This window comes from Typopeltis vanoorti, chromosome 12 (assembly GCF_054136105.1).
Source record: "Typopeltis vanoorti isolate ZY-2024b chromosome 12, IOZ_Tvanoo_1.0, whole genome shotgun sequence".
In the NCBI taxonomy this organism is placed as follows: Eukaryota; Metazoa; Arthropoda; class Arachnida; order Uropygi; family Thelyphonidae; genus Typopeltis; species Typopeltis vanoorti.
This window is the reverse complement of record NC_143560.1, coordinates 6,683,240-6,708,419: the sequence shown is the minus strand read 5'-3', so window position 1 is coordinate 6,708,419 and position 25,180 is coordinate 6,683,240. Positions and strand designations below refer to the sequence as shown.

General features: G+C 35.0%; 1 protein-coding gene across 1 annotated transcript in view; it reads left to right on the top strand.

Annotated features, from left to right (window-relative positions):
• LOC150100561 (acetylcholine receptor subunit beta-like 1) overlaps window positions 1–25,180 on the top strand; it is a 171,414-nt gene that overhangs the window by 61,151 nt on the left and 85,083 nt on the right. The window contains exon 2 of the mRNA XM_090401834.1: window positions 7,938–8,074. Within this exon, the coding sequence (XP_090257960.1) occupies window positions 7,938–8,074 (137 nt within the window). The remainder of the gene's footprint in view (window positions 1–7,937; window positions 8,075–25,180) is intronic.

Below are 25,180 nucleotides of genomic sequence, written 5' to 3'. Positions count from 1 at the left end.
TTCATAATGGCTATGCTATTTGGGTATAACAAAAATTTTAAATCTCATCTAGATGAAAGGAGTTCTGTAAGGATTTGTGATCTAAAAGTGACATACAAAGGTGACAAACAGCTGGCCAAACAGGCGATGTGCTCAGCGAATTCTAACAGACAAACAAATTCGTCGACAAGATGTCACCTGGTTTCGTATTGTCTTATCGTTAATTACGTTTATATGATACTGAAGGTCCATGATAAGCCATTGAGACTAATATACGAGGTGTGGCTATTAAATAACGAGACAGGTTGGAAAAATGTGGTTTATTGTTAAAATTGTACAACTTAATTGTTATTCCCTTCAACATACTCCCCTCCTCTATCTTTACCCTTTACAAATTTTCCATGGTTGGAAGCAATGCTGCATGTCATCACGTGTTATCTGTTTTAGTAGCGCTGCCGTTTTCTCCTTTACCTCATCCACTGACTGAAAAATGGGTGTCCTTCAGTGCGGATTTCAACTTTGGAAAAAGGTAAAAGTCGCAAGTCCGACGAGTAAGGTGGATCGTCCAACATTGGGATCTTCTTATCAGCCAGATACTGCTTTACAGACAGCGCACTGTGGGCTGGAGCTTGTCCTGATGGAGAATCCAAGCGTTGTTCTTCCACAGATCGAGTCCCTTCTTCCTCACTCGTTCTCTCAGTTTGGCCAGAACCTCAAGGTAATAATGTTGGTTAACTGGCTGACCCTCTGGTACCCATCCAGTCATTACCACGCCATTGATATATATATATATATATATATATATATATATATATATATATATATATATATATATATATATATATATATATATATATATATATATATATATATATATATATATATATATATAGAGAGAGAGAGAGAGAGAGAGAGAGATTTTCTGCAGATTTCTAGATTATTAAAGTTTTAGCAAAAGTAATAATGACACTACATACAGAATGTAAATAGATTGTAATCCATGTTTTGTTTCTTTATCAATTTTGCGTTTATGTTCATTCTTTCTGTGTTTTGGAGAGGAGAAAAGAAACTAATATGGAAAATAAAACAAAAGCAGATCACCATAATTCTTTTCAAATGCAAATTCTGCTTCTTTTTTTCCCCACTGCAATGTTCAACAGAAGCATCTGCCTGCCTATTCTCAGTAACAAGGACTGCAGTTACACGCTTGAAAAGTAATTCGAACTTATCCGAGAAAGTAGGTTACCCACACTGATGAGTCACTCAAATGATCGTGTTCTCTACGTAAACTAATCCGCAGGTGTTGATAGATTGCAGACGTCCAATCACAGCAACTCTTTGGATTTCATTCATACCGTCAATGAAAGAATTTGGGGGAAAACTAAGAAACTTCTCCGATGTTGAACTAAGAATGTATTTCTGAATAATCACAACAATTCTTTTAGATAAGCTGGTTTAATCAACTGATTATTTTTGGTCTTGATTTGTTTCGTTTCTTTTCTTAACTTTTTCCAATAAAATGGTTGGATGCAAAATATTACAATGTCTGGATATCTTTTACTACTTACTTTCAAATATTTTCGGTAAATTATGATATGTCTCTTTAAAGAAAAAAAAATGAGATAATCGACAAAAATTAGTAAAAATCTAAATTTCATTAAAATCAGTCATACTTTCAAAATATACCCCGGCTACTAAATTTGATTAAAAAGAAAATCAATCAGTTATTATATTGTTATAAGAATATGGAGGAACTCATAGATAGAACAATCCTGATTGATATCACCTGTTTTGCAAAATGAAGAAAGCAGCTATGCCTTTCACTGTATAGAAAGAAATAAGAATAAGAAAAATTCTTAAACTATAATATACTACTTGAAATATTAAAAAATCTTTCAATATTCTCATTTTTTAAAAATTAAATTTAAATTTCTTTAAACACCATTTATTTTTTATTATTTTCATTTTAAATAACACAAGTGCGAAATTAATATGCAATATGGTGAGATGTGGTGATTGATTCATTCAATCCAATACCCCTTGGAGGGTAATGAATGGCAATGCTGTAGCCAATGAAGTTCTAACTGAGGCTCGGCTATTGCTGTTACACTCCTGCCATGATCAGAGCTTTCATTGCTCAATAACACCTTATCCATACACTGTCCTCTACAGATAACGGGGAAGATGAAAAGCATTCTTGCTTCGCCCCTTTAAGCCAGTCCTTATAAGGAAATATGCAATATGCATTACGTGAAAATATGTATTGCAATATTGCATTACATGATGGATTACTTTCTTGTTTCGTTTTCCTGTATGTATATTAATTTATATGAGCCAAATAAATTTGGTTCATGTAATACAATATAATGCAATATTTACTTGGCTCATATTTTGGTTCATGTAATGCAATATGCATTTCATGTTGGATTACTTTCTTGTTTCGTTTTCCTGTAAAATTTAATTTAATTTCTTAAAATTCAATTTTTTCATAAGCAAAAAAAAAAAAAGCAGTGTGACCTTAAATATCTGGTCAATGTGTGATATGTTCCAGTATTCTCTGGAATTGCAAGTTTCTAACCGTAAATTATACATAATTAAGTGTATAGAATTTCATATTCCTCATAAAATAAGCCTCTCAGTAGAAAGGTTTTGAGTAGTACAAGCAGTACCTAAGGAAAGGAGTGTAATCCTGGAGTCAAAATAATTTACTAATAATGGGTATGCAATGCTTACCGAAGTTTTTTGAAAACAGTTCATTAAAATAATTTTATGCTATTAAACTGCTAATAATATCGCTACTGAGTGCGATACATTTCTTCTCCATATGTGAAATCAGAATAAAAGATTTTACTTGTTTCTCATTGGTTCTGGATTTTTGTTTACCTACCAAAAGATTTTTTATTAATTACTTTATATTCTCTACTTTTGGATGCTACCTACTTAATATTTAATGAAATGAGTGAATAATAGAATGATGGAGACAATTCATCTTCTTTCAGATACTGAGCTAGCGATTAATTGCATTCCAGTCCTTCATGGAAAACCAATTAACAGAATTATGTGAATTACAAAATAATGAATATTTATTTATGGCAATTGGGAACTGAAGCTGAACACACCTAAACACTTCTTCAAATAATACTACTCGCAGATATATTTATTGCATGGTAGGTGATGTCTCACACCTTTAATTGCGATCCCACATTAGTAGGGTCCTAACTGGAATCGGAGAAAGAAAGAAACATAAATGAAAAAAAAAAATCTTAAACTGTAATATACTACTCGAAATATTATAAAAATCTTTCAACATTCTCTGTTTTTTTAATTAAATTTAAATTTCTTTAAACACCATTCGTTTTTAATTATTTTAATTTTATATAATAATAATGCGAACTTTTGGGTGACTTTGAGGTGAGATTCAGTGATTAATACTTTTGGATGGAAATGCTGTAGCCAATGAAGTTCTAACTGAGGCTTGGCCATTGCTGTTACCCTCCTGCATTGATCAGAGCTTTAATAGCTCAATAACACCTTATCCCTACACTGTCCTCTACAGATAACGGGGAAGATGAAAAGCATTCTTACTTCGCCCCTTTAAGCCAGTCCTTATAAGGACTATAAGGATATATATAATGTCCCTAGAAGATTAATCGACCGTGAGATCCGGTGATTAATACCCTTGGAGGGTAATGGATGGCAATGCTGTAGCCAATGAAGTTCTAACTGCAGCTCGGCTATTGCCATGATCAGAGCTTTAATAGCTCAATATATAATGTCCCTAGAAGATTAATCGACCGTGAAATGCGTTGATTACGACCCTTGGAGGGTAATGGATGGGAGTGCTGTAGCCAATGCAGTTCTAACTGAGGATCGGCTATTGCTGTTACCCTCTTGCCATGATCAGAGCTTTAATAGTTCAATAAAACCTTATCCCTACACTGTCCTCTACAGATAACGGGGAAGATGAAAAGCATTCTTGCTTCGCCCCTTTTAGCCAGTCCTTATAAGGATAAATATATAATGTTCCTAATGAAAACCTCAAAATTAAAGCATTTAGCACACAGACATGTAGTAGATAAGGTACAGTTTTAACAAACTTCTCCAAGCACCAGCCATTGTCATTGACGACTTTGAGAGCTGCTTGAGGCATCTTGAAGCAGAGATCTACCTTCAGCAGTATGGTATATTTGCATCGATAAATGTTTCATGCATAATTTCTATGTTTCCACTTTTCTTTTTGAATAATTCGTGTACATTTGTGGGTTATTTAAAATATTGCTTGCATTTTTTTATTATTTAAGCAGCCGGCATCTGTTTATCGTTATTTGTGTTCAACAGTGTGAACACAGCATGCTGAATACCTACCTTCAGGTTAGATAGTTCAATCAGTGGGCGATGACAGCGTTAGATAAAGCCTGAAATTGAGATTTTAACGCTCTTAATTTAGAACCATTGAGCAGAAGGAAGATGTTCTGATAATGGCATTGCTAAATGGAGTTACTCCTAAATCGGAATAGTGGTTGTAATCAATAACAACGATATGGACGGAACCATCCTACTATGTTTTATTATTTGATGCAAGTCTTACTAAATTTTGATAATAGAATTTAGATGAACACCCAATTTTTTTTTCATTTTCTAATTTATTAGTATATCAAATAATTTCTTTATTTTGAAATAATGCGATAAATAAATTATTTTCAAAAATAAATGTTCTAATTTTCGCATGAATAGCGATTGAGATAAACAGTAACATTATTTAAAATATTTCTTGTCTTTCACCGATTCTAAAACTTCCGACAATACTAAAAACATTCATCTATGAGAAGAATTTACAAATCTGTTGATTAGTCGAAAAAAATTCACACCTCGAAAATCTATACTATCGACTATAAAATTTGCCATTCTTGTGACTTTTAAATATTCACAAAAAAGTTCAAGTCAAGAAACTTGTAGTGCTTTATTACGCAAACTCTCCTGGGGTCTGTATACCTGCATGGAATTATGCAACTGCTTGGCCTGGAGCTGTGGGACTCCATTCAAGTCCATCAACGTCAAATGAGTATAGATTTTCAAGATACGCAGTACATACGAAACTTTGTGTTATATATTTAATGCTAAGGTAATATAAGAAATCGTATGTTTGTGCATAGAAACCATACGTTTTTGTGCATACGTGCAAGCCGGTAGTAACAACTGTTCCATATTCGGTTTCTAATGCTGGATTTTATTTAAAACTTAGCCCATGCACGGTAATAACTAATGTACTATAACATTCACCCATTTTGTAGTTAAAGTCCACATAAAAAGTGATTCACATATCAGACTATGCAGATAAAATTAACTTCCCTATCATAGCATTAATTAGGCTTATACGAAACGAAGTTATTTGGTAGGAATAAGCCATTGAGCTCACATGATAAATGGAAAATGTGATGATGATGTTGAATAAACAATTCTTCACCAGGTCAGTTACTGCTCTTATAAAAATCAACCTTCACTAGCATACCAAAGAGGATACAACTTATAAGAAAACAGAAACATTTAGCTTAAAGAGCGTGTGGCAATGATGCTTTGTGAATGACATTCCTATCATTGATGGTAAGTACAAAGACAGCAAGCGAGCATTCTCAGCCATAATTACATGCAGATGTTTCATATCAGATGGAAGAATCAAGTACCGGTGTGGGTCAAGATTCTAAACCTCAAGTTTTTCGATAAAATTTAATATCTATGTTTCCACATTTCGTCAAAATCTGTCAAGTAGTTCACTAAACAAAAATGAAACTCATTTAAGGGGGTACTCGTAAACTGCATGTTGCACATGAAAACAGGACTCACTACACAATCCAGGGAAGTTATACAGTTGATGAAATAATTATATATTCATTTCATGTTATTTATTGTTCCATTTCTAAAGTGGATTAAGAGAACAACGAGTTGAATTCAAGGGTTGACTCATTTCCTAGAGGGTTAACTAATCGAAATTTGAAGCGGTTTGAAGCAGTGTTATCTCATAATAGGCGGTCCTCACGGTTTCGAACAGCTATTGTACTTCTGTTCGGGTTAATTCACGCAGTTCTTACGGAAAATAGAGAGAGAGAGAGAGAGAGAGAGAGAGAGAGAGAGAGAGATCGCCTTCGAAGACACTTTTAATTAAGACTTTGGTCTCCAACCACAACATTAACATCCGAGTGCATGTTCTGCCCTTCGTAAGGGTGGCGCAATTATGCAAGGTATCTCTAGTTACAGTTTAGGTCCGGCTAGCACTTAAAATAATAACAAAATTGCTGACACGTGATTCAGATTTTCGCTGTTACTGAGGTGGCTAAATAAGGCAAAATTAACCACGCCAGTCTTCTTCGCTTGTATTCCTTAATTTCATTAGTTGCGGCAGCAAACTAACTCATTAGCTTAGGTGCTGTCCACCAAAGAGTATAGAAAGAGCACGTTCGTATAAACATCCGGTCTCTATTACATCAAGGTCTCTTCTACTTATCCAACCATTAAATTTTCCACGCAAAGATCGCATTCAGTGATGGGCTAAATGAAGCGATTTCATTATTTGGGTGCTTTTGTTGTAAAGAACAAACGTAAATGACTCGTGTGAAGATATAACGAAAATTTACTTCCTGTTATGCGTTATGTTTGTATTTCCACGCACCTTTTATAAGTTCTTCTGAAATAGTTTTGATTTATCTCGAACTCAAGATTCAAATCTGAATTAAGAATTTCTAGAATTGAAAATCTGTCAGTGGGTGATCACAAAAATTACTTTGAATAAGTGCTCGTATTTTGATGCGTGTATCTATAAAGGCTTGGTTGGATTGCTAATATTTATCGAACCATTTTAGTAATTACTGAAGAAGTAAAACTTGGAAGGTTATTCGAGTTATTGCCGGGTTGGTTTGTAGCGATAATTCCTCGTTCATCACTGAATATTGCCGTTTGCTACAGCTAATACTTTCCTGATAGAGTAATAGTATTGGTGAATGTGCACACCACATAAATTCACGGTTATTTCTTAAGGGACTTGCCTAAAAGGTAGCGTATAAGAATTATCGACGTATCGTTAGATAAACGATGGTAGACAACGCAGTTACTTTGTCGAGATATCATTTAAAATGCACTATGTGCTTTCATGGAAAATTTTAACAGTTATTTTAATACGTATACTCACTTCAAACTAGAATCGTTTTTTTTTTCTTTTACTTAAAAGAGACTGACATTAACACTCTATAATAAGTAACACTTTTTATTATATACCATGAGTTACTATGTTTCTTGGAACCGGAATCTGTTCTGTATTTAATTTATCAAAAAGTGAAACCCCATCGTTAACAGAGGAAATATCTGTGTCACCAAAGGTCATGAAATAGATAAGGACATTATGTAAACAAATACCGTAAATTGTGTGCATTGTACGTGGGGATTAGAACGATCATTAAGCAGAAATCAGCTCAATAAGCGTATTAACAAATACAAATAAAAACTGAGATCTCTTCATGGAAGGATTGGACGAGTTATCTTTTGGTTTCATCATTTTTAAGCATAGCATGTTGAGAAGCAAAAGGCTTCTAAACAGCTGCATGGCTATCAATTCAACTTTCCGATATTCGCCATCCAGTCAGACAAGAACATCCACTTGACACGCGACAATCGCTCCGTACTGCGCGGTGTAGACACAATGACTCGATTTCGAAAACTTCAGTTCTCAAAAGGCTTTAAAGTTAGATCTTCGTCCGCAGTATCGCGACACAAAAATATTCCAATTAATCATTGCGCACATTGGATCCGATTTGTCGCATAACATTCCTTTTTTTTCTGTTTTTTCTCTTCTTTTGTTAAAACACTACAATTAATAGGTATCGTTCTCTGAAAAAAGTTTCGAGTCTAAAAAAAAACATAAATAAATAACGTTCAGAAAAATAAATGTCATCCTCTTTTTTTCCTTACAGTACTTTGCTCCGAAGACGAAGAACGGCTAGTCCGCGACTTGTTTCGGGATTACAACAAACTCATCCGACCTGTCGAAGTGATGAACAAGACGGTGGTGGTGCAGTTTGGATTGTCGTTTATCCAACTCATTAATGTGGTACGTTGTTTTTATCTGTTCTCTATTGGATTTTATTTACTGCGATTCCCTTTAAACATTGGACAATATAATCCCTCTCTCGACGCGCACGCGTGCGTGTGTGTGTGTGTGTGTGTGTGTGTGTGTGTGTGTGTGTGTGTGTGTGTGTGTGTGTGTGTGTGTGTGTGTGTGTGTGTGTGTGTGTGTGTGTGTGTGTGTGTGTGTGTGTGTGTGTGTGTGTGTGTGTGAGAATGTTCGGAAGAATGAATGTTGATGAGTAGAAAGAAAGATGGTCTATAACTGGCCTCGCTTATAAGTAACATAAGTGTAAGCAATGATACTTATAAGTAAAAAAAAAAAAGCTAATAGAATTTCAATATCTGAAAGTAAGAGAGAAAGAACAACAGCGCTTTATTTGCTAGAAGGAATGTATTAAAAATACATTTTTTCATTTTGTTATTTTTGCACGTTTAAAAATAAACAGGGACAAACATGCATAGAAGCGAAAGGATGGTGATGCAAATAATGTTCTCATGTGACTGCAAAATTTTCAATTTTTGTCTTTCAAATAAATGCAAGAAAAGTTAATTAGTTTGATGCGTGAGTAGATTACCACCAAAGGTTTTGTACACAACCTTAATGTTGCATTCGGTGGCAGCTCGTGGCTTGAAATCGTGGTGGTTCTGCAACTTTCGAAATATACATACACACTGTAAGTACAGTGTGTTTGGATAAAATATCAAAATTATGGTAAAAATTTAAAAAAAATTAAACATGAAACAATACTATTTATTATCTATAAAATTATACAGTTTGGTATAATTCAAAATTAATTAAAAATAAAATCCATTATCATAACTTCAATAATGTTCTAAAATAAAAACTACAACAAATGTTATGTCTTTAATTGTAATGTCCAAATATTTAAAGAGACGAAGTAAACACGATAAGCACTACGAATACTCATCTACTGGTGCAAACTGCATACAAACAACAGTGGAAGTGAGCGACGGACAGTGTCGCATTACGCTAATAGCTCGCATCTCACTATGACATGCATATATTCGCTCGCGTAGCAATATGACGCTGTGGTAAACACAGTGCCGCTAGCGTCCTTCGCCCTCTTAAGTGCTACAAGATGGATTTTTATTATTTTTTATACAAAATAAGAGAATTTTATAGGATTGTTGGTGATAAAATTAAATATTACAAGCAAATATAAATAAATTAATAAATATATTTATATATCGAGAAAAATTGGGAGTGCTGCAGTTCCGCAGTGCCTAGGCACGAGCCGCCCCTGGTTGCACGGAGAGGATAACGGAAACACGATCAGAGTGACCACCCAGCAAAAGTATTTTGTACCAACTTATGCAGGAAAAAAGGTACTAAATCTGAAAAAAAAGTACTAGATTTTTATTTGCTTTCGTTTCTCTCTATTTAGGGCATTTTACGATATTACTACCTTATCATCATAGATGAGCTCAATGTAAAACTGCTAAATTAACACATATAAGACAAATATGAAAAGAAATAAGTCAAATTCACCTCACTGTGGTCATCTATGAGTCCAAGAGCTTCAGCTGTCAATCATCAAAACAGAAGTCCCAATTGTAACTCTAGCACTTCACATGTGTATTAATTACCATATAATTTTTAGATTCGTGTAGTGTTTAAAATGATGTAACATTAAATTTTCAGTTACTTAATATGCTATTTGCATATATACATGGATTCCCACTCACAAGAAAAACACTGGAAGTATTTATTCATTATTTTTGGCAGATTTTGCTAAATTAATAAAGAAATTGAAACATGTTTCAATTTTTCTTTTGTCAAAAGGAGTCCATTCATCAAGGGAGTTTGTAGTTTAGTTGATTTCTTATTTTATTCTTCTTATTTATTATCACTGCTGAAAATATTCTTTCAGTTGCTGCTGATGAATGAGGGAGGCACAATACAGCTTTAATTAATGTTGCTAGGAAACATTTGTTCTCCTACAGCATTTTTCATTTCAAAAAATTTATTCTAAAAAAAAGAATGAATTCTTGACCTTTTTCGATGCTTCTACAGTCTTCCAAGTTGCCATTCTCTATCAAACTCTTCATAACGCCCCTAGATATACATTTTCTATGTCAAAAAACTGATCATTGTCGGCTGGATTTATCTTTTCAATGGGTCCAAATGATGCTCTGCACCAATAAAAGTTGGTTACTCATCTTATAAGTTTGCCACTTGTTTTCATTGTTGTAATGATCTTATAAGGCTCGAGAAGTCTTTGAATAGCTAAGAATATATTTTGCCAGTCGGAGTGCGTGAGTATTGGATCAGTGGGAAGAGAAGGTTAGCAAACAGTGAGAAGGGAAGAGGGAAAAAAAGAGAAATCATGCTTGTATCACTGAATGTGACATATGTCTAACTCTCATGTTGCTATTTTTATTATTCGGAAGGACGAAAGTACTGGATGTTTTGGTGAACTTACCAGAATACTAAAAATTTATAAAAAGTACTAGATCTAGTACGAAAGTACTAGTACTATAACTACGTTCTTGCAGAAACAAGTTTTTTTTTTTTTTTGGCTAGATGGGTGAAGCAAGAATTCTTTTCATATTCCCCGTTAACTGTAGAAGAAAATGTATGGATGGGGTGTTGACCTTATCCTTATAAGGACTGGCTTAAAGGGGCGAAGCAAGAATGCTTTTCATCTTCCCCGTTATCTGTAGAGGACAGTGTAGGGATAAGGTGTTTTGAGCTATTAAAGCTCTGATCATGGCAAGAGGGTAACAGCAATAGCCGAGCCTCAGTTAGAACTTCATTGGCTACAGCATTGCCATCCATTACCCTCCAAGGGTATTATTAATCACCGCATCTCACGGTCGATTAACTCCTCCTATAAGCTAATTTTAATTATAGTCTTTGAATATATCTACAGAAAAGGTATATAGGAAACACACTATTGTTTTAGTGAAAACTACAGTAGCAGAAAATTAATTATTTATTTCCTAGATTATTTTATTCTTTCACTTCTATTTTATATAAATATTTTGTTTTAATCTAAGCATAAACTCATTGGGTAATATACAAATGGACATATCTTTTCACGTAATTAAAAGTTCTTGTTTACAGATTGTGAAAGGAGTTGCCGGTAATCGAAGACCCAATAAAACAATAAACGAAACATATTTCCTTACGCATGGTTGCAGTCAGCTCTATCTTGACTCCTCTACGAGCGTTATACATAAAAGAATCGGAACATAACCGATGTCAGATTTTTTTTTTTTTTTTTTTTTGCTATACATGCTAGACATTGGTTCTTTCTTTGCTACGGGAAAGAAAGATGGTATCAACGAATATCTTGAAGAGATGAAACTGTTCCAGAGAACGTTTCGCTTAGGCTTGCGGTCTCTGAAAAAGGTACCGCAGAGTTTAACGTAGCGACAGACTGAAGAAATATACTAAAGGGAAATAGATGTTTTGTAGGTGCATTCAATTTGTGATTTTAATATACATAATGTAGTTCTCTAGTTGATTCCGCCCCTGTAATTTACAATTATCACTATTTCAAAGTAGTGCACGAGCTACTACAATGTGCGTGTTTTACTATTGAAAAGAGTGGTAGAAGTTTTGTATGTCGTACACTAGCATATTCTCTCATTCATAATTTTCCATAAAGGTTAATAATTCCCATGGAATTTCGATATCATTTAAAGCGATTTACACGTGTGTCTACGAAGCTCAGTCGGTTTCAACGACGACCCTCGGTTAGAAAGACCTGGGTTCAAATCCCCTTCAAGGACGCCACGAACTTTATCAGGTATTTTCCAGTGAATGTGAATTAGTCTGTCTTATACGGAGATAGCAGGGTTTTTCTTGCATACATTCGAGTTTCTCATACAGAAAAGGCAATTGACTTACGAAGTATATCTATAGGCACAGAGCTAATCACTTTATTCCGTAACCATGGTTACAAAATCCAAGGATAGAGAAGAAGAATTCACGGTGTAAATCAGAGTATTATATCATGTTTGTCAAATATGGCTCCCTCTCATATGAAAATGCTTAAGAAAACGACAAATATTTTGTTCCTCATAAATTCATTAACTTCTACGATTTTTATGATTGTCGTTACGTTCCCACTTTCGGTATATTTCTTATACAACTGAAACACATAAATATAATACTCACATTTCAGAAAATGTTCTCAATGTACGCCGATTAGAGTATCTTTACAAGATACTCTAATCGGCATTTTATGATAAACAGGATCGAAAATGGTGTGATAAACAGAAACCGTTCAAGTCAGTGTTAGGCATGGGGGGAAGAGCAGCTGATAGATGCTGACAAACGAAGGATTCTGAGGACCGCAAAGTCCACAAACGTTCTACAATTTCTCAAAGTTACGGCGAAGTTCTGTGGACAATGATGACGTCTTTCACCCACCTTATCTGAGGCTCAGGTGGGTGCCACCATTACACATAATTAGGACTGAAGGAAGGTCGACGCTATGGTAACAACAATACAAACCCATGTACCCCCCATCATGCCTGATCACAAAGCATGATGATGGCGGTGAGGAATATTTTTGTATTTTTAAGATCTCTTCATCTTAATAGATGGAGAGATGAGTGATCCAGCCTACCTGAACATCACTGCTGACAAAGTGCATTCCTGCATGTTTATGTCATTTACCCCGCAGAAGATCGAAACTCCAACTGAATAACGCACCATGCCGAAGGACGTTGTTCATTCTTGAATGGTTACGTAAGGGAAAATGTCAGCGAATTTACCTTAATGATGAGACCACCTTCCCTCAAACTCCCAAAGTCATGCTTAATGAGTATGTTCAAGAACAACATAAAACAGTCGGTGGAGGGGGATAGTTTGAAGGCTCAGTAATGTCTAATATGATTTCATGTAGGTATCGGTAAACATAAACTGGCAGCCCATAGAAGCCTTCACTTTTAAAACAACTAGTGTGTGCATCTGTCAAAAGTTACTAGTTCAATAAAGATCTGTTTTCAATGGGCAAGGAAGCATAAATCTAGTATAATCACTTGTTTCATGCATAGGCAAATGTATCCCTTGCATTAACCAGATATTATATGCGTGTACTGTCCAGTTATATTAACTGGGTAAATCCAATGTTCTCATAAGAAACAAGACAGAAACACATTTCATTCATTCAATTTCGAGAACTAATTTTGCTCTGAGCAATAATATAGCAGAAGTCCTTATTTTCAGGCTTATAGGCCAAGTGGTCTGTTCCGGACTCAATTCCATCTTTTTAAGGATCTTCCTCTGCATCGAGTACCTTTTGAGTGGTAATTTAGAATTTGTTTAGGTATTCTGCTTCTATTCATTCTGAGTACGTGTTCTTTCCATTTTTCTCTATAGCAAATCACTGTTTCATTTAGGGAGGGTGTAATTCCAAGTTTTTTTCTGATTTCGCTGCTTTTCATTTTGTCTATTATTGTGACTCCTTCAGTTCTGCGCAGAAATTTCATTTCGGATGATTAGTTACTAGTTCAATACAGATTTGTTTTCAATACAGATCAATACTGATCTGAACCAAATATGAATTTACATGAAGGTAACAAATAACTGACAGAAACATCCAGAGGAGCCAGTCATGTGCTACTTATATGGCATTTAAATAAAAAAAAACACATAACATGCAACGTCTTTTATAAATAAATCTTTTCATCTGCTTTTTTTATTGTCCATATCTCACTGCCATAAAGTGAGGTTGGTTTAGCAACTATTGTAAATTCTTATTCGTGTGTGTTTTTGTACATAATTGGATTTAAAAATTTTATTTGTAATGCCTGTTACTTTTAAAAAGTTTGATATCTTTGGTTCCATATCATCTTCATTTCATATGACATTGTGCAACCTAAATATTTGAATGTATTTACTTGCTCTGTTATTTTGTTGTTTATTACTATTTTGCTTCTTATTGGGTTAGCATCTTTGAAGGCCACGACTTTTGTTTTGTCTGTTGGTATTTCCATACGATATGTTTTTATCAGATTATTTAGACTGCATAAGGATTTTCGTAATTCATCTTCATTGTTTCCAAGGATTATTTGGTCATCAGCAAAAACAAGAGTAGCTAATCTGGTGTTAGCTACTCTTCTTTTTGCTAACACCAGATTAGCTACTCTTCTTTTTGCTGAGTAGAGTAGCTAATCTGGTGTTACGGTTTATCTTGAATCCTCCTTCATTAGTTATCTGCCATTCTTTTATGATTTTATCTATGTATATATTAAATAAAACCGATGAGAGATGGCAACCCTGACGTACTCCTCTGTTTATTGGTTTCCAGCTTGATGTTGAATTATTGAACTTCAATTTCTTGATGTACTTTCTCTTTATCCCATCCAGTGTTACACGAGCAATGGCTGACATGGCGCTCGTTTAGGATTTAGCTTGTACTTCGCAAAATGTCTAATAACTTTGATGTATGACCAAAGTTTGGTAGGGTAAGGACAGAGAATGAAGCCAGCAGATAGGGATTGTCCATTCTTGGACTTAAGAAAACAATGGAACACGTCTGAGAAATAAAGGAAGTCACTTACAGATAATATCATCCATGATTTGTATGAGTAAGACTTTTGGCACAATGGAATTAAAGGTTTTCAGAGAACGTTTGTTTCCTCTGAAATTGCATATTCAATAAGACTTGATCACGAATTCAAGACGCTTTAATATTCTTGTGTAGAAGTCAGGCATCGATGTTTTTTTCATTGTAATAGTTCTCAGTATGTTCATTTTGCATGTTAAACAATTTTGCTATAAAACTCTCCGTACTTTTTGCTATGTTTCGTTGTGAAAACCAAACTAGACAAAATTCTGGTTTTTGAGGGTGTGGTGTGGATGCATTTCAAGAATATCATTCAAGCGAGGTCTGCCACTTTTCTAAGTATGAGCCAAAGAATCTTGTCCAATAGATTGGGAGAAATTAAATCGAGTCTCAAAGCTTACAGTGAGAAATATATATTCCTCCCTTCTGCTGTTAAACAAATATAAATTACATGGAGCATTAGGGTGATCATCTAACCAACGGCATCGTCATTCTGCTGACTCCCACTGGTAATCTTCATGTCAGTTAACATTGTCATTTAAGTCAGTTCAGATTATTCAGATTTTGGCTAACATACATGAACAGTGTTCGCCGAATAATCTGAACTACCGAAAGAGTGATGGCAAAGTGATGAGAAAATGTATCATACGATACATTTTTGTAGATGTTAAATGAATGAGGTTGTATATTTGGTGCCATCATAGAAATTCTCGACCACAAGTAAACGAACGAAAAATATAATTTTCTTTCCATTATCGTAACACAATATGAAACATTTATTTCGGTAGTATAGAAATATTTACAATTTTGAATAATAGCATTTAAAATAATGATATTATTCCCAAATTCAGTAAATCTTGATGTTAGTTGTATTACTTCGCCGCGCAAGCTTAAGACGTCTTCTGTGTATACAAAAATAAAAACCTAAATGGAATGCTTATAAATGCATGCATTTATTAACAAATAAATATTACTTCTTTCTCAATTAATGAGCTTGAGCAGCAAGCATGGAGAATTCGCCCCTGATTCGAACCCAAGTATTTCCGCCAAATGATATCTTTACTTCCAAGGTTACGAAGACATTACTTTGCAAAATACTCGTTGGCTTACTGTTAATAAATGCAGTTTGGTTATGTCTAACGGGTATTTTTTTTCTCTTTGAGAATAATCACAAAAACTGGACTTAAAATATTAGGAACAAATTATAGAAATAAAGTGAAATTTGCTTCGGTTTCTGACACTCATCATCTGATAAGAAAACATTCGCAAGCCTCCCCCAGCCCATCAAAGAACAAGTCTCTTGGAGTAAACTCCCGAAACACGTTACAGAATTTGTTTACGACTTCATGCACATAAATATCAACTCTCAAAGCTTGTCTCATTTATTTCCACACTCTACGTGTTTCTCCAGAGCAAGAGTGTATCTGCAGAGCATGACAATCCAGAGAATTATTACCTCCCACCATAAACTATGTTCGCTCTACTAAGATCTCAAGAGTTACGACGCTAGCTGGCGCGCGCACACACACACACACACTACGGTCCGAAGAATGCATTTCTAAAATTCATGCCGTAGCGTGATTCGTTCTTGGAATGTTGCGGGAATTAAAATGACTTCCGTAATCTGTTTCATTTTTAATGAGTAAATGAACACGCGACGGGGAGTCAAGAAGATTTCGAGAAATCACGCATGCGTGAGAGGAAATTTCTGCAGAAAGGGACAGCTGAACAATTATACTTTATATGACCAGCTATCCCAAAGGCTTTTTTTTTGTTGTTTAGTTTACATGTGCACCAGATGAGGGATAATTTATTCATAGATGCTCTTGAATAATGCACAAAAGTCAAATTAAAACATAAAAGATCCATTTTTTTACCATTTAAATAAATAATACTCCAAAATGCATTTCTTCAATAAACGTACATGGTTAGATGCTAAAACTTTCATGAAAATTCATACGCAAAAGAATTTCCTAAATTAATTTATTTTTCCTTTGATTCGTTTAATTTAATTCATTTGTTGATAAATATATTTTCAAGAAATTGGCACTCTTTGGAATTGCTATACTGTAAATATATCCTCTCTATTTTGTATGCTGAATTAGAGGTTATTATGGATCCAACCGAACTTTATAACAGGGGCGAATTCTCCATGCTTGCTGCGCAAGCTCATTAATTGAGAAAGAAGTAATATTTATTTGTTAATAAATGCATGCATTTATAAGCATTCCATTTAGGCGTTTATTTTTGTAGACAGAAGACGTCTTAAGCTCCCGCGGCAATAATTGAGCTTTGCGTTGTGTATCGAAGGCCGATGCTTGCTTGTCTAGTCAAAGCTACCTTGGCTTGCTCGGTTGTAGGAGCTTCCAGGTCCTCGCAGCAGCACTGTGATTTCATGCGCGCGCATAGCCATTTCACGTCGTCTCACTCTGTTGCTTAAACACAGGCCGTACGCAGTCAACGTAGCTCTAGCCAGTGAGCTTCACCCTTTACAAGTGCGCGTGTTGCATGGGAAAATTAAGTTACAACCAACTTTTTATGACGATGTGATTGATCAGTTCATAAAGAAGAACCGTAGGGTAGAATTTGTATTCAAGTAGCTAAATTGAAAAAGATAGAATATCATTTGTAAAATAAATAAATGTTGTATTTGTATGATTAAATGTACATAAATTTCTAAATATATAGTTTTAAATGGTCAGTAATTCATTATTCCGCTAATCAGACTTCAATCACACCTCTCACTCCCTGAACGATAACAAGAGCAAGCGTGAATTTCAAGACCAGCATTCGCCTCTGGTTCGAAATCTGTCGAAGTGGGGTAGAACCATTACTTTTTATGGCAATTCCATTCACAAAAGTTTGTAAATTGTTTAAACGGTAAAAGATTTGTATTGTTACCTGTAAGACTACCACCACATTACTTAATGAAGGCCGCTGGTGGTTCACAAGGAGGGATATAAATCAGTCGTCATCTAAACACTTTCACAAACATTCACATCATAGTGGGAAGCAATCCCAACTCATTATTTGAATAGCAGAGATGATATCCGATCGATCATTGAAGCGAGCAAAGGATTTTCAACCAAAGGTGGGTTAGGTGTTTCGGACACTTGGCACCGAACAGGAATTTTCCTGCCAAAGGAAATGTCCTGCTGTGTATGTATTTACTGCCGAAAAATTGTAATCTTCGATATGAAAATACTCCTCAGACTTTTCGTTATCTGAAATAAATTTAATTAGCTCAGCCATTAAAATATTTTTGTGCTTATATAACGTTTCAGCACGGTACAGTTTCTGATACGCGGAGTTTTCTATGAAAATTTTCTTCTCTAATATAAATAAACCTGCAATCTGAATACAAACTTCAAATTGTATTAACAACAACACACTTCTATATGTATCTGTGAAACACACGGACAGCTCACGACGTTTATTGTAAACACTCTAACAACATGACATCTTTTTGAATATCATTTCGAGAATTTCGACAATAAAAAATGCATGTGTATGGAGCTCATTACAAAAGTGATAGATTTATTTTCTAATTGAATTAAATAAGGGACAGAGATTAATATGCAGTCTTTTTCTGAGGGAAGAAATATAAAAAAGGCTTCGTTCTCAGTGAGTTTTTTTCTCTTTTTTGTTTCATATTTCCTTTACAAACAAGTTGTCTGTTTGAATCCCACTGAAGACCAGAAAGTGTAAAAATGTCTTGGACAGCCAACTGAAGTCTTATTATTATTATTATTATTATTATTATTATTATTATTATTATTATTATTATTATTATTATTATTATTGTGAACTATACTTTCTGAAATCAGACTAATGAGAGAGGATAACGAAATAAAGTTTTTTCTCAGAGGTTTTAGGCAATTTTAATTCATCCAGCTTGTCATTCCACTGCTTCATCTCTCTGAGGATATTTTTGTCTGTACATACTCGTGTGTTCACGGCGAGAGCGTTGTCTATTTTGAGAGATGAATCACCCCATTTCCAACACCGCCCTCCCATACGAGACCAGCTAACTCGTGTTTAATTGAAAAGCCCTGATGTAGTGGTTCCCTCGAGTCACAGGCCGAATTCGATCCCAGGTCTTTCCAACCAAACGGCTTCATCGAAACCGATTAGGCTACATCAGGGCTAAAAGTATCTCTTTAGTAATCGCCTACCAGGGAAAAGAATTCCATTCACTCATAAGTGAAAAAAAAAACCCTCTTAACTCTCCTTCCATTACATTTCCAGATATTGAATTTGTATTTTCTTTCTCTCCGTTTCCACTTGAAATATCTTGGTTAGTTATCTGGTAAACCCCTCCTTGAACAAATTTCATTTAAACCATATCATCATCTCAGTCTATCTTCTTATGTGTGATATTCTCTATAAACAGCAGCACCTTGATACAATCGTCTAAAACTCCTCCTACATCTTACCAGTATTCCAGTAAAGCCAAACACTTCCCCTTTCCTATTTATCCAAGTGTTTCTCGTTATTTCGACAATCATTTGTGCTACCTTCAATACGTTCTTGGAATTTTAAGTCCCTGTTCACAATTACCCCAAAATGGTTTGCCTACTCCACAGATTTATACTATTACTCAGGCAGCTAACGTTGCCCACTTGCAATATATTTCCGAATTCAAAGTGCAAAAGCTTCTATTTACTCCATTGAATTAACATTTCTCGCTATTCTTCCAGCATCAGATACGTCATAATAGTTTTTTCCACCCATATCGTTATCATAAAACATTTGAATATCGTTTCCTAAATATATTTATCTTCTCTCCTCAACTGTCGTCATCGGACTGTATTTTCTAAATTTCTGTAATGAAACTAAATTACTCTAACAAGATCACTTTAACAAAAAAAAAATTATATAGACCCTTCTCAACTACCTAATCCTTTATCCTATTCTGAGTTTGTTTTAAACATTAAATTCCACTCTGAAAATGCAAACCTGTCTTTAAGCGAATGCTTCTGTTCCATCCCTGTACAACTAAATTAAGCATTGTGAAATCCTGAACACGTTCTCTCAGATTAGCGAAATCGCATCCATCCCAGGGCTCCATTCATATGAACATTACTTAATACATCAATCACGTCCATCTCATTCATTTGCAGTCTCCTCTCTTCTTCCTCTTCACTCCAAACAAAATCACTTTAACCATATGCAGTGGTTTAGTAAAATTATCATTAATCTATCTTTTATTTTTGGTGCTTTGTTTTGTCTTTATCCTTTACATCGAATGACTTAAGTATATTCTTTTGGAGAAAAAAAAGTTTAGAAAAAACGAAGTGAATATAAAATATCTCTCCTCTCCTGTGGGAATGATTATGCAATGGAGAGACCTGATAATTTCAAGAATTTTTAAATAAAAATCTATCTCCTTTTAGAAGGATGGAACATGAACTCGTGAATAAATGCAAGAATAAATGTTCGGGAAACTGAGTGAAAGCAAATATTTAGATATCTACAACCAGCTCAGTCAGTATACCTGGAACATTAATATGAACACTAAGACCACGAAAGAAAATTACTTCGCTCTGGGCGAAATTTGAGTAGAAATAGTCATTGGAAATATTTACCGAGAAAGCTGTTGACATGAAGAGTGACAAACACATCAAACGAACAACGTAGAAGAAATAAAAAAGAGATTGAAGGTCATAGAAAATACCGTAACCCGAATGAGAAAATTCCGAGTCACTTAGCTGTCTTCCATTGAATACTATAAAATATCCACAGTACCTTCGCCTTTAAAAGAGAATGATCCATGGAGTAAATTTGTAAATAACTTGTTTTGTATTAACTGCACTGCATTTTTTTGCATTAATAAATATAATGTAGCTGATCTCTTAATACTTACAGGACAATTTTGAAAGAGATGTGCTCTTTCAAAATTGATTGTCGAAAGAGATGTTCGCTTTCAAAATTGGTTTTTAAAAGAGATGTTCTCTTTCAAAATTTATTGTTGAAAGAGGTGTTTTCTTTAAAAAAAATTGCCCAATCACACATAATTGGAGTGTGATTGGGCAAAAAAAAAAGGATGAAATCTTTTTTTTTTTTTTTTAGGAAACTTCGATTACGCGATGATCTCCGTTTGAAAGTTATAATAGGTGTGACAAATTTTGATAGCTAGTTAAACAGTACGACTTCGCAAAATATCAAAATATAATAGTATAGTCCAACATTTGACTAACTTTCCCTTCCCTGTAGGTGCAATGCGGGAGGTGATTTTTAATTCTGACTGAAGTGCAATCAATACTGACATTTGCATCCTAATCGGAAAGGTTGTCATGTCTCACAACTTTATAGCCCACGCCCTACATAACGGATGTAGCTATGCATTCTACTTCGATCTGTCCTTGACTTCAAACTAATAGCGTGATCTTTTTGTTTGCCATTATCTTAGAAGGCCAAACTTTTTTTTACTAATGTAAAGAAAAGTAACTTATCGACTTAAAAATTTGCGAAGTTCAATCTTACTTCAGCTGATGGCTTATTTTAATATCCAGCGTTGTTGCCAAGAGCTGTAACAATCCCCCATTAAAAAGAATAATTAAATATGTCCATTAGACGGTAGAAAAAAAGAATTAATATTTTTATATTAATTTAATAATAATGATAATTGCTACATTATTGTTATTCTCTCAATGTATCTCCAGATTTTACTTCTACAGGATTTCAGGAAATATAAATCCAAATGTTGGATTGTTGGTTGATTTGGCAGTATATCCGCTCTCCAACCGGCAGGTAGCGGGTTCGAATCCCGCCACGGGCATGGATGTTTGTGAAAGTCTTTAAGTAGGTGATGAATTTCATCGCTCGGTGTGAGATCCTGCTTCCTGGAGGCCTGAAGTGGCTTAAAAAGTTCCCTGTTTGGTTTCTAGAGGAGGTTTCCGGAATCTCGGTAAAAAAATCAATAAAAAATACCAAAAATATATACTCGTAAATTCAATAAAGGTAGGAAAAAAATCCCTAACCCACTCATAGTACGAATGTACTTTAGGCTCAGAAATAAACCTTTCGTGGGTGGAAACATCAATGAATAGCTAAGGCTTGCTCAAAATTGCCTAAGCTGCTTCGATCTACATACAGAATGCTCTTGAATTCTTTTGTTCGGCACTCTGTGCATTCAGTTTCATTACTGGGATAAATTGGAAGTCTGATTTTTCAATAGAAATTCGGGAACTTTGCAAGAAACTGATCAAAATGAGAGACTTCCCAATACCTCATCATGCAATTCAAGTTAAAAGTACTCAGTTAGTTAGGTTTAATGCAGCCTACGTATATTATATTATATTATATTATATTATATTATATTATATTAGGGGGGCTCATTTGTATTAGGGGGGATCTGCCCCTCCCCTTGCGCCTGCGGCGCCCAACCCCTCGAGTTCCGGGCTGGTAAGCCGGTTCTCCTTCAATTCTGACGACTCGAGACATGAGACAACAGTGTGACAACAATGTGTTTGTCTCATGAAGGCAAACATATTGTTGGACGTTTCAAAACAATGAAGAGACAAAAAACGTGACATAAAAACGTTTCACATTTCGGCTTATCTTTTTATAGATATATAGAATATATTATATTAGGATCACATAAATGGAGTAATAGATAAATCCTGACCTTCAGTAGCTCAGTCGGTATAGACGAAACTCTTTGGTTGGAAAGCCCTGGATTCGATTCCTGTCCATGATGTGAGGAACTTTCATCTGCTCGCTTTCGATTAAAGGTGAGTTAGGCGGTCTTTTATGGGGGAGTACAGGTTTCTTCTCCCGGAAATTCGGGTTTTTCGTTCCTTAAAACAGGCACACAGGCCCGGTGAACAGACGCTGCTACAGTCAAAAAATACGTACTTAATCCCTCATTACGAGGGATCAACCAGTTCATAAGGGGCGGTCGAGAAACGGGGGGAACCTCACACGTATAAAATAAATCCTAACTTTTTTTTCAAATATATATCTGGCGGCTGTTGCTCGATTTGCAGCTCAGAATGTCGTCAGTTAAAAACAGTCACAGTGTCCTCCTGTAATCGAAATAAAACACAAATCGAAATCAGTAACGAACCCTATCAGTAAAATTAAACTGGATGTACGTCGCCTGCTTTATTTTTGTATTAAAAACCACTTTATTTTATTTTTATTTTATTCTTATATTTTCAACACTGAGAAAGATTAGGAGCATGAACAGATAGCATCAATGGTAATATCATATTAAAACGATGATATTAGGAAAGAACTTGACATTGTCAGCATCCGGAATGCGTTATCAGAGCTAATCGCAGGTGGTGTGATCACTTAGATATAATGGGAGAGGAAAGATTAGCAAAACAAGTGCGCTCTGCTAAGTTTGCAGGAAAAAGACTCAGAGGAAGACCAAGATATAGGTGGATTGATACGGTACAAAGTGCCTTAGACGACAGAAATATAAGATCTGATAATGTTGGAGTGTTGACAAATAACAGACTGATTTGGAGGAAAATTGTAAATAGGAAGTTAGTAATGATGTAAATTTTTCATGTAGCACTGTCATATCCTGTACATCCATCGAGAGTATATATCTGGAATTTGATGATGATGAAGATTTTCAACATACAGTACATACAACTTGATTCAATCTTTATTCATTAGTAAATATATTATCTGTGGTGTGAAATCAAAATAAGGTTAGCGTGTGTAACTCGCATTAAAAAAAATAATAATAACTTCAGCAATAGTGATCATGTTGCTATCAGCAGAATCACATATTTAGAATTCTATTTCCAGTGTTTGTCTTCACGAAGAAAGAGAGAAAAAAAAACTATGCATGCTTAGAGACTTCAGTCATATGTATACCGACTTGAATCAATTTTCTATTTACCAAATTACTATAATAAATTTAGTTTAATCCTTAATCCAAGTGTAAGCAAACAAAGTTTGCGCCTGAAAGTATCTCCAGGACTGGGGTAAGGTAGTACAACATTAATTAACATTTCAAAATAGTAATTTTACCAAATTACTGTTTTGAAAGAACTCTTTAAGACGTACCTTCTCTTAAGATCGTAATCGAAAGGTATTCTTTCCACCTTCTGGTAACATATGACCACCTGTTATTTAAAAGCAGCCTTTAGAACGCTTTGGTACGCGTTAATGAAAAGTTGTTGTTGTGAGTTTGGGTTGCCCCCCCACACACACACCAGGCTTTACAAAATGAAAGAGACCGTTAAACAATTCTCTCGGTAAGCCATCTTGGATCGATAAGATAATATTACACACCTGGAGCGAACAAATGAACGCCTGTTACTGCTCCAGCGCTATTTTGGTTGCATATTTTACAAACTCGGTGTCATGTAGAAAGTTAATACCGAGTGTTGTGTTACCTTAATACCGAAGTAACAGAACAAAAGCTATATGGAACATCTTCAGAAAGAGTATTTAAGGAAAGTTTTTCTATTCAGATTTTTGTTTATTTATGTGTATGAAGTTCACAGTGGGGAGGGTTAGACGTAGGCTTCTCAATACACTGATAATCTAAAATTTACTAGTGAGATTGTCAAATGGGAACTGATCAAAAATTGAATTCTTCAAACCAGTTTTTACATGATTGAATTGAGAAAGATATAGAAAATTATCAAGTTGGCAGCACGCAGATAATACCGCGATTTTTTTTTTTTATGTTGGGCCCATATACGAGAGGTTTGCTGGTCAACCTATAGTACTTTAGTACCGTATATGGGTAGTGGGATGGCAAAGGAGGAACTTGTTAACATTCGATTTGAAAACCTGTATATTGTATTCCTTGCGAAATACATCAGGAGGAAGATTGTTCCACAGTACAGCAGCAGCAGCAGGGATGCAGGAGAAGGAAAAGAAACTTGTTCTGTGGGTTTCGAGGTGTACTATGAAGGGATGTCGGGAGGTGGGTTTAGTACAGAGTGGGGGGAATTATTGATGTTGTTTCGGATGAGCATTTTCCATGAAAATATTTATGGAATATACAGATTGCAGAGACTAAACGTCTATATGAAAGTGGGGGAAGTGAATCGGTAAGAGATGGATCATTGATCAGTCTAATTGCTCTCCTCTGTATTGAGTCAAGCATTTTGAGAGAGCTTTTAGGAGCCCCCACTCAAATGTGAGAACAGTATTCAAGAGCTGGGCGGATTTGCGATTTGTATAGGGTTAACAGTTGTTTTGAAGTGAAGTAACGTCTTGAGCGAAAGAGAAAGCCTAGTTTTTTGGAAGCTGAGGATGCAATGGTTGTGATGTGTGATATGCTACGTTTTAATTTAGAATTCTTCCCGAATAAGATATCGTAAAGGATCTAATTGCTCGTGTAAGTCAACCTAAGAGATTAATTTATGCTTCTGTATTTCGTTAGTCTTCTAAAATCAACAGAATGCGATTGCTGCAATGATCGGTCGAGAGATAGTCAGTTCATTGCTGTTTGTGGTTTCAAAGAGAATGCCGTCCATTTTATATTTGAAGATGGTAATCAGATCACGGATTTCAAAATAACCGATGATTATTTTGAAATCCACAGTTTCATATTTTTCCAGTTT